Genomic DNA, 15,589 nt, shown 5'->3' with positions numbered 1-15,589 from the left:
GTTTTACTAAATTTTAAATAATAGATATCACCGTGAAACGTCCTCAGTTGATTTACACAAGAATATAACAAATTATTACAAGTTTTTGAAATTTGGATTTTAATTATGCATTATCTCATTAAATATGTGCAATTTTACATATTTTTTCAGTAGATAGATCTGAACATATGATAAAGCCAGGTGCAAAATTCGTTTTTCATTTTGATGCGTCTGAGCGAATCACTTTAGCAGAAACCAGCAGTAGCCAATGAGATTTCGTCATTAGCTTTAAATCACCCATTGGACATTCACGATTGGTGACTGATAGAAAGGAAATGCTCCTGTTGTTCAGGAGATTCACAGCTTTACAACGATACCAGTCATGACAGACTTCAGTAAACAGACGGAGCGCGGCATGACGCGTACTTCTTTGTAAATTCGGGACAAATTTACTGCCGCAAGTAAACTAAATGTAATAAAATAAACTTCTTAAGGTACATTTTCAATGTTTTCTTTATAGCAGCTTGAAAAGAACACATATTGAAGGAGTAAACTAGCCCAAAATCTCAAAACTGATCATTGCCTGCCGTGTCTCGCCTTAATTAAGACTTATAATTCCCACTGAATATTGCTGCAGTCAAAAAAAAAAAGAATAAAAAGAATGAAATATCACAAGCCTCAGGAGAAAGGATTAGTTTATTAATAATACCTCTAGTCAGCGAGGACATACATTCTTTAGACTGAGTGTGCAATATTTCTCTCCCGCTGTGTTAAATGCTGACATGCTGTACGGTCCACCGACCTGATCGAGTTAAAGCCATTCCAGAACAGGGTGGAGTCATGGAAAGTTCATAAGGCTGTACGGAGAAAATATTTCCGACACACGCCATCACTCACACGCACGCACGCATCCACGCTACAACAGCACACCGTGGGCGTGTGGAATGACAAACAAATTGAGCTATAAAATACACCTCAACCCCAATAAGACAAGTCCTTGATCCCAAAGCCACTATGAAGTGCCTGTGCCGTCACAGTCTTAACAGTGGAACTGTGCCTTCGTTGATTGGTCCTTCATTTGTGGGCGTGGTCCTCAGGGCGGTGAGGTAGTGGGTGTGGTCCAGTTCCCATGGTCACGGAGATGGGTCTGTCCTTGGTCGTCGGGATAAATAATCTCCTCCATCGTCACGTAGGTTCCAGCCAGGAAGCCGATGAAGCCGAGGGTGGCGATGGAGAGATCTTTGAGGAGGAGGAGAGGAGGAGGGGGTTGACTGGGAAACGCAATGAGCTCCACCAGCGGAGGAAAGATGAGCGCCAATGCTGAGCTGCTCACCGCGCCGACCAGTGAAATCACCAGGTCTAACCGCGGTATCATAACAGCAGTCACACCTGAGAGAGAGAGAGAGAGAGAGAGAGAGAGAGAGAGAGAGACGGAGAGAAATTAGATGTTTCCATGTTCTGAAGAAAACATGAGTGGTGTTTGCTTATAAGAAACTCAATCCAATGATGCTGGCAGGTCTGAGTGGTTGCTAAGGTGTTGCTAGGGTGTTTATGTTGTTAACTATTAAAAACATTAAAAATATTAAATTAATATTTATTGTATTGATTTAATTTTTTGACTAAGCTTTTTATAAGTCAAAAATATATATACAGTATATATTAGGGCTGGGTAATAAATATCGATTTCTCGATATTAATTGATTCTCATTTTTACGAACCGATATCGATTCTTAAATCTCAAGAATCGATTAGTCATCCTGTTTCATTTGAATGAAGGGGACATTGTATCGCGGCTGCGCGCATCAAAAAAAAAAATCGCAATAATCTTTGTCCTTTGTTACTATTGATATGAAACAAAGTCTCAATTTTCAAATTACGTCCATTTTCTTTAGAAATTCAAAAACATAAATAGCGTTTTGGCGCTGTGGCGTGAGATCGCTCTGGCGCAGCTCAAGAGAAGCAGCAGCGCTGATCTCTCTTCTGGGTAAATAATACCAGTTACAGTGCGAAATAAACATGAATGAGCATCTGAAAGTGTGTTAAAAGATAGAGTACAACTTATCGAAATCCGTATCATGTCACATTGATTCGCTCAATCTACATTTCAACCGTGGAAAGACGTCAGTTAAACAGCTTGTGATCAATGTCATTACAACATATGTTGCTATCGTCATATTTACCTCAGAAAACCCACATGAACTCGTTAGTCAGCTAGAAAAAATAACTCCAAAGAGTTATATATATTTTGCTAAATATATACACCATATTACATATGAATTATAAACTTAATGTTCTTCAATACTTAATGCATATTTTAATAATCTGGCAAGTTTTTATGATAGCCACCATTTAAATGTTTATATTTTATATATTCTTCTTATTATACAAATAAATAAAAGTATAATTTAAGTGTTTGTATAGCTACAAAACAGTTCATTATTACCTTCATTTTAGGCTAATGAAGCATAATAGGCTACAACTAGACTCCCATAGTTTACAACATTAGTCAAGAGATTTGATTTCCTTGAGAAAATTTGCCATTTATTTGAACTGATATCCAAAATAATCAATATTGAATCGAATCGAAATTGAATCGAATTGCAAGCTTTCGAATTGTGAAATTTATATATATATATATTAGGGCTGTCAGTTAAACGTGTAATTAACGGCGTTAACGCAAACCCATTTTAACGCCATCAATTTTTTTCAATCGCTCAATTAACAGTATTTTTGGCCTAGCAAACTTTGTCGTTTTTTGAACATGCTTTTGCAACATGACGTGGCATTCATAGCGCTGCGCTCTAAAACCCATTCATTTCACTGGCCACACGAGGACACACACACACACACACACATATATATATTATATTATATTATATAAACTGGTGTTCCAGGTGGTTGCTACTGTAGGTGTTCAATAGTGTGTTGGGATAAAAATCAAGGTTGTGCTCCGGGTTGCTAAAGGGGTTTTAAAAGGGCATTGTGAAATGTTCTCTTCGGCATGTTTACAAGACACGAGTGCACAACAGAAGTACTAAAACTTGTTGCTACGGTGTTCTGGGTGATTGTTAGGGGGTTGCTGGGGTTTGATAGGATGTGTTGGGATATATAAAGTGTTATAATGCCATTGTTAGGGTGTTCTTGTTGGTTGTTGGAGTTGGGATATACAAAGCATTGCAATGCAGCTGCTAATGTGTGGTTGCTAGGGTGTTGCTAAGGTGGTCTGGTAGTTAGGGCCAAGATACAAATTTGAGTTCATGTCAGTATTTATGTCTGTAGCACAAACGAGTTACATGTTAAAGTTTCATGCTGATGGTTCACCATTTTGTTGTGCAATCATCCAAATAAAGCACAAATCTACAAAAGTGCCTTCGTGGTGCACAAAGTGCTTTTTCTTCACAATTAATTTAGCTGTGGTTTTAAACTGCAGTGTGTGTCTTTAACTCTCTGACATCCTGACTGGTTTAGTGGTTTGTGGACCAATGAACACAAAGAATTGTGGCCGAAGGACTAAATCAAAAATCAATATTCATCTTTTCTGCTGACGTGCAAGTTGAAACCCCATTTCTTTTCCCAGAAAACAAAGGCATATGGGGTTAGAATTGTTGCATTATTCCAAGTAAATAAATTGAGATTCACAAACAAATGTAAAAAGATTCACAAAAAAATATAAAACTCTTGTGAATCAGTTCCCTCACGCATTTGTGGATTTTGAAACCCTTCTAGCGTCGACGTCCAGACAAATCCACAAATAAGTGGACTCCACCCACCATTTCCTCAAGCTAATCAGATAACGGCCACATTGAGCTGACCAATCGTAGGACGTTCTCGCTACAGCCAATCACGTTAGGCTTTACAATCAGGGTGGTCTTGCCCTGAAATAACTTTGTTCATTCATGTGCATCCTCGGCTCAAATAGGAAGTGCAAGGCCCATAATATTGCTTCAGTAAAATGTTTCAAATTTGGATTTCGTTAGAGTTAGACCATTAGATTGTGTATCAAGCCAAAACACATTTTTATGAGCCTTTGAAAATACCAGAGAAACAGCGTGTACATCTGTTATGGGAAAAACGCGTTATGCAAGCGTCACATTATTCATGATAAAACAGAAAAGCATCAATGAGTTGCTGACTAATGAATAACTGGATTCAACCTTGTGATAAATACGCAAGTGTAATTTGGTGAAATTACCGTCCCAACAGCTTTTCCCACTTCTTCATACAAGTTTTAAATGCGCAGCAGATCTGTGGATCTAATGATCTATTGAGCATTAAATATGCATCATGCATTTAAAAGTGAAATGCCCAGCAGAAAAGGAATTTGCATTTATAAGAAATATTTCATGTTAATCAGACTTAATATGTTATTGTATCTAAAATAAATGGAAAGTAGTATTTTTCAGCATTGCATTATCCACTCAAAACCCCAGTACATGCATCTTCATGGATGGTAATTTGGGCTGGTATTTGGTATTCTACATAATATCTACTGTATGTCCTATAGCTAGCTATTTGTCACCAAGATTGTGCTTTAAAAGAAAAAAAAATATCCGTTTTGTCATTACTTACATCGTGTCTGTCTACTCCGTGCGAGCGAGGCTGTCTACGCTGGACAAAGCAAATGTGCAAAGGATGTGTGCTCCGTGTAGCCGCCTACTTCAGGAGAAGAACGGCCATCCGTTTACTATCAATGAATCATCGTGTCACGCTGCGCCACGTCCAGTGTATAGCCTACATTGTTTCATGAATTATGCATGTAATTATGCCAGAACTTGTAAATAAGACTATGATCACATCATATCTGCAGGTAAGAAAACAGACGTCATGGGCAAATTGCAAACATGTTAGTTTTACATTATTTGAAACTGCTACGAAAGCAGGGAAGATAAAGGGCCATTTGCTTTTAACGCGGTAAAAAAATAAATAAATAATAAACATAGGCTACGTTTCACATTTGTGTTTAATAATATTATGTTACTTATTATTATTATTTCATCTATGCTGAGTTGGCTATGAAAAAGGAACCGCATGAGATGAGTTAGATGGGATCAAAATTCAAAAGCTCCCCAATATCGGAAAATATTTGGAGTGGGTCAGACATGATTTTGACCACTTATTAAGTTTTGTTTTTTAGAAAGCTTGTAAATTTCATTTCATATAAATTGTATCTTCATTTTAATAAATGTTTCATCAACAAATTGACTGGATTAAAACATTAGAAGCAAATATCAGACAATATAATCAGGACACAGAGGCGCGCAGGTGAACCGGAGCGCGTCTCATATATCAAACACCGCGATGCTTGCCTCACACAGACCTGAGAACTAGGCTACAGAAAGCTTTAAATGTCTACTTTTAAACAAAACAATTAAAAACTAAAATAAATTGGCAACTCTCTGCGTATGTAGGCTAATTCGAAGTATGCGTTTCTCTATGCGCGTTCACTGCGAAGATGGCGAGTAAGCATCATCAACTTTATCTTTGCTGCTGACACTGACAGAAAACACTAGTTTATTAATAAACAATTCAAATGTCTCATGCATAATCATTACTTTTGCCGGTTCTTTGTGGCAAGATTTATGCATGTGAATAGGCAATTAAAAACGCTCATATGATTTCTCTCCCTTTTAATTAATTAAAAAAAATATATATATGATTACTGATTCAGACTGATCTCATGAAGTAGCGTGTGTATGACACGGCAATTCGTATTTCCATTTTTGGCGTGCTATCAAGACGTATAATCGCCTTTCAGCGTGTTTATGAACGCCGTTGACTTAACGTTATATAAATATATGACTTACCTCAACCCCGTCCCTAAACCTAACCGTCACTGGGGTTAATGGCATTTATGACTGTTCCCTTACCATCCTAGGTTAAAAAAAGATATGACTTACTTCAACCCCATCCCTAAACTTAACCGTCACTGGGGTTAATGGCATTTATGACTGGAGATTTGACTGCGTGTTCAGACACGCGGAATGACGCGGACGTTAATGGCGTAGACATATACACATACACGCGGACACACGCAGATAGCACAAAATGCGTGGAGATAACACGCCACCTGACTCGAAAGTGGCGTATATGTTTACGCAAAAGTCATGATGTCATGTTGACTGATTAGACAAATGGCTTAAATGATCTACTACTAGTCGCCTAGAAAACTAGGACTCATTTTGAGGAATGAATGAACATAAACAAACCTCTGTTCAGAGTGCCGCCGTGCTGGATTGCGTAGAACGCTCATCGAATTCGAGGATTTATCGCGTTTAGGCTAAAAACAGGGTTGGCGCTTATCGCGGTTTAGAAAGAAACTGCATCTTGCAGTACATTTTAAACAAGGAAACAGCGATTTGGCATGAAACGTTGATGGAGCAGTGAATGGGTTCTGTACACAGCAGAATGACACGAGTCGACAAACTCATTTTTTTTTTAAAAATGGCGTTTATCGCGTTTTGGAAAAGAGCTCTTCATATGACCTACCGCAACCCCGTCAGTAAACCTACCCGTCACTGGGTTTAATACCATTTATGAGTCTTCCCCTACCATCCTGGGAAAAAAAATATCGCTCCCCTAATGTAGATCTACATTTTGCTTCGTTTCGCTCAGAAATTTAACGGCGTGTACATACACGCGGAGTCACTCGGATTTTTAACGGCGTAGACATAGACGCATACACGCGGATACCTCAAAATGCGTATATATATATAACACGCCACTTGACTTGAAAGTGGCGTGTATGTTTACGCAAAAGTCATGAAGTCATGTTGACAATTGGCATACCTCAGTCCGAGGGGCGGGATAAATGGTTGTCTTTCAATATCCCTCTGCACGCAATAGGTTAGCGCTACAAGTTCCAACCAGAGCAACGAACGGCTGTGACTGAGTGAGTCCCATGCGTTTTCCCACCAGCGGAGCAAGTTGATATATTAAAATTTTTCCGTATCCGGTCATCAAAACTTCGAACATATCTTCCTTTTTTAAGAATGACTTACGTGACGTTCTCTTAACTCCAAGTCGTCCAGAGTCACGGCCAAAGGCGATTCGAAAGACCGCTGTTCGTCAGCAGCATCTTGTTTGTTTTCAAGTAGCAGGGAAATCACCGATGGAAAATCACGCCGCAGAACAGTCACAACTCTGCTGTCATTGTGTTAAGCCCGCTCACCAACTCTATACACAATGTGATTGGCCTGACCAGAGTTTGTTTTTTCTACTTCGATAGCCAACGGAGAGTTGCTAGACCACACTGGTTGCAAAATAATTTTTGCTGCCACTAGGGTGCGTCTAGATTTCTAGGCTAAACTTGTGTGTAATCCTGATGGAAATATAAAGAAGCCTTAAACAACTCTAACAACCTTTTTGGAAACAGAACAAAGCAGTGTTGTAGTCGAGACCACCTCACTCGAGTCCGATTCGACACCGAGACCAGAGAGAGTCGAGTCCGAGACCAGAGACGGTCGAGTCCAAGTCGAGACCGAGACCAGTGAGGGTTGATTACCTAATTTACTTTTATTTACTTAGAGTTTAAAAAATATGATCAGTTTAGGGTAAAAAGGCCACATAGTAGGTGGTGTTAAAAGTAATTTTATTTCAATTTGTCATGCGCAGTTGCGCACTAGAAAATCACCAATCACTGGGCGTGTCAATCAATTTAAAGAAATATTTTATTAACATACATTAATAATCATGAAAAATATTTTGAATTGAACTCGAGTGGACTCGGGAATAATTCCGAGTCCTAAAAAAAAAAAATGTTCGAGTACAAGTCAATTTCGAGTCCATGACAAGACCAAGACCATTAAAATATGGTCTCGAGACCGAGTCCAAGACGAGTCCTAGTCTCGAGTACTACAACTCTGGAACAAAGAGCTCAATTTGAATGAAGTTCCCACAGTTTACAGCTCCATTTCAAGCGTGCAAATATCTTCAAAATGAATCAGATTCAGTTCCCGCCCCGAGTGTAAAGCCTAACGTGATAGTTGTAGAGACAACGCGCTACGAGTGAACGGCTCAATGTACCCGTTGTCTGATTGGCTTGAGGAAACAGTGATTGAAGTCCACTTATTTGTGGATTTGTCTCAAGGGGGTAATCCACCAGCCAGAAACTGAAGTCTTACTGGGAGCCGGCATTGGCTAGAAAGCCTTCATCTGCTGTTAGCATTCCATTGACTCCCATTCATTTTGGCATCACTTTGACAGCGAATAACTTTACACCTGAGGTGTCCAAAGACTCCATTTGTCCATTGTTTATTTCTAAAAAAACATGACAATGTATAAAAGGCTCCTTGTATCTTATGTTATGGCCCTGTAGAAGCAGTTTTTGTAAAAATAGGCTAACGGTTGCATCATAACACGCATAACTCTCTGTAGATTGGAGGCAATCGGGGGGACGTGGAGGCATAAAGTCAAGGGAGAAGCCCATAGAGAGTCATAAAGTTGATCCAGCTGCTAGCTCATGGACAGCTAATACGATCTCCGTCTCTGCAAGATTCGGAAGGGAATAATTCAGATTCCACTTGGCACAGGTACTAGAAGACTTACAACTGTCAGACAGGTTGCTCACGTCACATCTACGTCATCAAGCTCAGTTTGAGTCTGCACAGTGCGCTTGGCAATCAATAAGTGAGTTGACTTCAAATTTGAGCTTCAAATTGACTTCACTTTTCTGAAATCTATGAGGTCGCTGTGTCCATTTCTTTTACCGTCTATGATTTGTCTGCACGTCGACGCTAGAAGTGTTCACACAGATGAAAGTCCACAGATGCCTGAGGGGATTCACAAATAAATGCCAGGAAGAGTTGTGTTTGGCATTAAACACATTTGTAATTTTTGTGAAACCCTTGAAACCCTTAATCTTAATCTATTTATTTGTGAATTTGATACTTTTTTGTGAATCTCTTAACATTTGTTTGCGAATCTTATTTATTTGGAATCTTGCAACAATTCTATCCCCATAAAGGCACAACAATTTATATTCACACACACATAGTTTTTAGTGGAATGTCTCCAAACGCTCTTCGCAGCATTTTATAAAAAGCACACACACGCACGAACACAGGCACACATCATACTCTCAGGCTGTACACATATGTTTAATTCATAAGACTCTAGTGTGAAGTGTCACACACCTGCTCTCTAAGCTACATCTTCTCTCTTTCTCTCTCACTCTCCTTCTCTCTGTTGCAGAAAGAAACCAGTAACACATAACACACGCTTGATTCTCTCTCTCCCTCACTCATGCATTCTGAACACAATCTCACAAACACGCATGAACGCTTCAGTTTCTCGTCTCTGTGTGCTACTGCCACCCTCAGGATAGAGGTTTTGACAGTTCGGTACATGATATGAGAGATAAACCAACACCAGCTCATGGACCCATGCTCAAAATTAATGAAAATAAATCTAAAAATGGACAAGTAAAAAATAATAATAATAATAGAGGAATGTGAATGAGTTCTGATGAAGCAAAATTTACTTTTTTTTACTTGTTTTAGAGTCAATCCAAGTTCATGTTATTAACTAAAACCATACAATTTCAGCACTTAAAATACATGTTAACTAAATAAAATATTTGCTTACTAAAAGTAAATGGAAAATGCAAAATGTATATCGGTACATGTAAAATGTAAAACTAAATACCAAAGCAACAATGATCTAGAGTAGTGGCCAAAAGTGATGTCTGGAGGTGATATTTGCTTTTAACGACCATACATATTTGGTTACACGATCAAAATATTAGGAAAATATTTTTTTTTTTTTTAATATGAGGGAAGAACAAAAGACTAAGCTTAGTTAAGGTATTTAAAAAAAGTAAAAACTACAACTGCTTGTTTCACCACCGTCGGCCAATAGTAAGTCTATATATGACGTATAACACACAAGCCCTGCACAGAGAAGGAAATAAATAGTTGTCGGGTTGTTTTGTGCACAAAAAGTATGCTCATCACATGAAAAACTTTAAGATTGAGCCACTGTAGTAATTTGGACTATTTTAACAATGTCTATATTTTCGGGCCGGCAAGTTTCAATCCCTTGGAAGCATATGGAGGAGTGATCCAGCTCTCAGATTTAATCAAAAATATCTTAATTTGTGTTCCGAAGAAGGGGGTTGGAACAACATGAGGGAGAGTAAATACTGACAGAATTTTCATTTTAGGGTGAACTAGCCCTTTAAGGTTTGTTCGACTTGAAGCGGCTAATAAATCAATCGGTGAATGACATCAAAGTACCGTGAGTGCGATTCAAAGGCATAGAGAGCTATATTTACAGTAATTCCAACATGGCATGAATGCAGCATATGCTTGTTAAAAGCAAGACGGTGCCGAAACCTGTGGAAGCAGAGCGAGGCGAGTGGCGTGAGTGCTAATGGGCGTCACCTATACGCCACACCAGTCCTCCTCCAAAGATTGGAAGAGTGACGGCAGTGAAGGATGAGAGAGGACCAGGCCTGCTTTGATGTTGTTATTTTGTTTTAGTTTATGCAGAAGTTGTCCGTGAGGGGCTGCTGCTTTTAAGTTCACTGTTTGCCAGTTCCTCCTTCCCAAAGCCTTTAATATGGTTACATTGGTGCGGAAACCCGGGAAGAAGGTGATGGGAACCGGCGAAGAGTAAACGTAAATCAACAACAAAACGAAAAGCAAAGCAGCAGCCCCTCAGGGAAAACTGCAACAAACTAAAACAAAACAACAACGTCCCAGGCCTGGTCCTCTCTCAGAGCCAATATATAATTTACAGCCTTTTTAATTTACTTAATATTTAATACGTTTTAAATTATAATCCTAACCTAATCCTATCCACAAGTTTCCGAGGGGCGCTCCTGTAAAAAATAAAGTGGGTGAAACTTCCTGTGACCCGGCGGAAGTAGCATTCCAATGGTATTTTGTGTGTTAGTTAGCGAAGAGGCTAGCTGTTTTTCTGAGAATTATTTTACTATTTAAAGACGCAAATCTTTATGAGAGATGTCGTTACGGAGCTCAGGGACAACATGTGCTGTTCGCGGTTGTACGTATAACCGGACTAAACTAATTCAGTGGCTTAAACGTGATTGTTTTGAACATAAGCTGAAAACGAAATCAGAGTGATTCTGCAGAGCCCGTCTCTGATCCTGCCAACGACTGTAGTTTCCATCACCTCCCAAAAGATGACGAATCTTCCTGTGTACATTTGTTTAAATTCTTAATATTCTATAAACTCTCTCAGCATGTGATTGGCTGTTCTCTACTGATGTTACAGCTAAACTCAGGATCAAAGCCTGTGTTGACAGAATACCAAATGTGCCAGTTAATGTATTCAAGCAGCACATTCATTTATAATTTTTAAATAAACTCCGACCAAAGCACAATGACTAAGTGTGTATTTTTTATTTTAATTGTTTGTCAGCTCGCACAACTGTCTGTCACCATGCCTTGATGAGTATTGATTATTAATAATGTTATTATAATACTCCCAATCAACTACTGCGGAGGGTAAAGGTACTGTTATTTCACCCTTTTTAATTTCGTTGAGGTCGTGTTCCCACATCGTTAGCTAGTTTGGATCGCTATAACTTGAATGACTGTCAACTGTTGAATGAACGAGTGTCAAGCATGTCAAATCGCGCTTTGTTTACTTCCAACCGGAAGTCGCGCCCACTTTTCACGCAAGGCCTCATGGGGCGTAGGAAACTTGTGGATTACATGGAGCCTTTTTTATTTATTAATTTGTGAAAAATAAAGCAAACCCTGTAACCAACAGGGCGCTAAGAAATATGGCAAATTTGTGTGCACTGGGAGTCATATTTCTTAAGGTAACACTCGTTTAACTTACAGCACACAGTGGAAATGACAAAAAATAAGCATTTTTCTCAGATTTTTGCTCAAAATGTTGCTTTTAATGAAACTTAGCCACATTCAAGTGTTGAAAAAAGGACCAAAAATGCTGCCGTTTCTTTAAAACACTCACACCACTGGCCTTGCTCCATTCCCTTGGCTCTGGGCCCCACCCTGCTTGTCACAATGCTTATATAATCTTTAACAAATACTATTTGGGTGAAGGTGTAAATTTTCCTAGGCTGGACATCACTTTTAGCCACAACTGTCAGTGCAGCAACCTGGGGTTACGTGACCAGAAATGTTTGTGTTACCAGTGAACTTTGTACAAAGTGGTTGAGTCAGAGGCATCTTAGAATCTCAGAGATGGGCCTCAGCGTGCAGGTGCGTGATAAGCCCCATCACGGAGCTCCGCGACAGGCCTCAGGGGGGGAGCTTCATGATGGGCCTGTCTCTGTAGGGCAGGCAGGTAATAATTCACAGAGTTTCAGGAAGACTGAGATAAATGACCGGACACTGAATGAGTCCCTCAACTCTGCCCCAGCTCTCACGCACACCACAAAAGACATGCATGGCCACAAACACACTCCATACATACAATGCACCCGTAATCTATCACGGTGCTCAGGGGGGTGACGGCCTTGAGCCAGAAAAAGAGGAAGCACATCAGGCAGAAAGAACACAGAGAGATAAATAAAAGACAGCATAGGTGAGTGACAGAATGAGAAACTCATCTTTATCTTCCAGCAGGGGCCACGGACCCGCAACCTTCGGAGCTCATTACCCCTCTGTCCAACAGCACTTCTACGAGTCTCTTTTAAAACTTCGTCAGAAGAGATCTGCTTTAACTACACTCGAATCCACTATAACAAATAGCTCATCCACCCGCCTGTCAGCGGAACCTATGATTTTTTTTTTCTGATTTAGATATCCTCATCTGGGGTGTGTTTCCCGAAAGCATCGTTAGCCAACTATGGTCGCAAGTTCCGTCGTTATCTGCATAGTTTAACGAGTCGGTGTTTCCCGAAACAGTCGTTCCAACGAAAAAAAAAAAAAAAATCGCAAAGTTTTGTGGTTTGAACGACAGCTCTCGACCTGTGGTTAGAGGCATCGATTCTATATTGCATGACATTTGGACGTAATAAAATCCTTATCTTGAGCAACATAAGCAAACTGACATTCAGTACAACCGGTGCCTTTTATTTAGAATACAGACAAATGGAGTTTACGTCTTTTAGTTTGTCAAAAGATTTGAAGCACCGTGTTTGAAGAGTGCGCATGTGCGAACGTGCTCTACTATGTAAGAACGAGCCAAATATTGAGTCTGGTAATAAAGCAGAACTACTGAGAACAATTAGAAATAGTCCTCAGATGACATGTCTGCAATTTATATAAAACAAATCTAGCGTTAATTGGATCTCAAACAGTTTCATTAAAAGTAGTTATTACTCCACCACGTGCGAAACCAATGATACTTTGCGACAGTGGGTTTCGGGAAACGTTCGTCACTACACTCTAAAAAATGCTGGGTTGTTTTAACCCAACTTTGGGTCAAATATGGACTAACCCAGCCGTTGGGTTAAATTTTTACATTACATTTTTAACCCAACATTTCGGGTTTGTCCATATTTGACCCAAAATTGGGTTAAAACAACCCAGCATTTTTTAGAGTGTAGCTAGTTGATTTTCCAACGATGCATCGCACTATGGTAGTGAAGCAGCAAACTACGTCGTTGTACGGGAAACGCACTCCAGATCGTCACAATACAGTTATTGTAATTTTGGGTTAAGAGTGATGATATGGTGATTTATTTAATAAAGGAGGCTGTTTTAAAGTCAAAGTTCTTTGGCAAAATTGCAATTCCAACATAGGCTTTACACCCTCCAAACTTCAATGGGAATGTGACTGTTTCCATCACTGAAACTTCATGAATGCATAAATGAAATCCGATCAGCAAAGGCTGGATATAGGCTTTGAGTTTGTCCTAAACAGCAGTTACATATCATATGATATACCCAGCACTTGATTGATCCTGGTTTACTACTTCCTGCTCTTAATTCTGCTTTTGAAATGTCTCTCCGATTGAAATTACTGCCTGATGAAATATTTCCATCATTAATGATTTCTCTCATCCACCCACCAGCAATTAATCACTTTGTTACTTTATTACTTGTGGCCCAACCGACCCGCACATTATCTGCAGTGTCCGTGGATATAACCACAATCCGCATCATAAAATCATGTGCAGCATAAACGTGTCCAACAGAACTGAAAAACACATCGGATGCATGTGATAAGACTAACAGTGATATATAAATTATGGATATACCATTTAAGAGAAAAAAATATATATAAACATTTATTTATCCATAAACTTTATATCATTATTAGTCATGTCATTATATATATATATATATATATATATATATATATATATATATATATATAATTTCTATATATATATATATATATATATATATATATTATATAATATGTACGACTATTTATATATATATATATAGATATATAAATATATAGAAATTATATATATATATATACTTTCTATATATATATATATATATATATATATATATATATATATATTTATTATATAATATGTACGACTATATATATATATATATATAAATAATAAAAAATACGCAACTACTTTTTGTATCCATAAATTATGTATTATTAAAGAAATCTGAAAATAAATGAATTAATAAAATAAACGAATTACCCCATTTCTGGCTTTCCATACCTTAAGTATTGCACTGAAAAACAGCAATTTGTAGGCAAATAAATAATTAAGAGCTGTGCATAACTAAAAACATTTATATTTATTTATTCAGATGACTTTTCCAGGCCTTTTAAATTTTTATTTTACTCTTGTTTCCATTTCTAATTTAAATAATTTCCTATAAAGTAGAAACCCTGCTATTTTCTTTCCTAATAAATGTCCATAATCTCATTGTACACAGCTCACCGGTTCATTTCATGGTAAAGAAAAAAAATATATTTTACATAAACTTTCATCAAAATGTAATGACTTTCTCTGCCTCTGAAATGACTTTTCTGCTGTGTGGGTAGAGACAATAATATAAACCAATAATATCTTGGCCAATAAACCAATCAAACCCCAATGGATAAAATCAAGTCCCACCGACAATTGCTTAACTCAGAAATGCATAATTCGGAAATGTAGTTTAGCAATGAATTGATGTGAACGTTGAACTCAAATTAAGAAACGCCACCAAAAATGGATTTACAAGGCATTCATGTTTCTTTCATGTTGGCATGTTGCAACTACACCTTTGAACAGAGAGTGGAAAATAGAGAGAGAGAGAGAGAGAGAGAGTAGCGAATGACTGAAAGGTCAGGACAAAAGAAAAAGAGTTATGGATGCAATAAAAGAAATCTTATAAGTGGAGAATGTGATATGTCCCAGGAGACTAGAGAGATGGATAGAACAAAAGACTGACAAATGAATAGTGAGCAGAGACACCGGGGAGGGAAGGAAGGAAGATTGAAGTTGGAGTATTTTCATACAATGATAGATAGATACTTGCTGGAATGGTAGATTGCAAGAAGGATAGATCGCTAGTAGGAATTAGCTAGAATAATAAAGAGCAAAAACAACAGGTGGTTAGAACAACTAGGAGAATGATGTTACTATTATCGACAGGTAAAATCATAGACCAATTGCTAATATGACAGCAATAGATAGAACAATGGATAGTTATCTAGAATGATAAACATAGCTGGAATGCAGACGACTAGAAAGAATGATAGAGGTGAA

General features: G+C 38.3%; 1 protein-coding gene across 1 annotated transcript in view; it reads right to left on the bottom strand.

Annotated features, from left to right (window-relative positions):
* Positions 1 to 657: 657 nt before the first annotated feature.
* slc36a4 (solute carrier family 36 member 4) overlaps positions 658 to 15,589 on the bottom strand; it is a 45,370-nt gene continuing 30,438 nt past the window's right edge. The window contains exon 12 of the mRNA XM_039660131.2: positions 658 to 1,368. Within this exon, the coding sequence (XP_039516065.2) occupies positions 1,073 to 1,368 (296 nt within the window). The 3' untranslated portion in view covers positions 658 to 1,072. The remainder of the gene's footprint in view (positions 1,369 to 15,589) is intronic.

This window comes from Pimephales promelas, chromosome 16 (assembly GCF_988280905.1).
Source record: "Pimephales promelas chromosome 16, fPimPro1.hap1.1, whole genome shotgun sequence".
Classification (NCBI taxonomy): Eukaryota; Metazoa; Chordata; class Actinopteri; order Cypriniformes; family Leuciscidae; genus Pimephales; species Pimephales promelas.
Note: the sequence above shows the minus strand (reverse complement) of the source record. Positions and strands in the feature narration are given on the sequence as shown.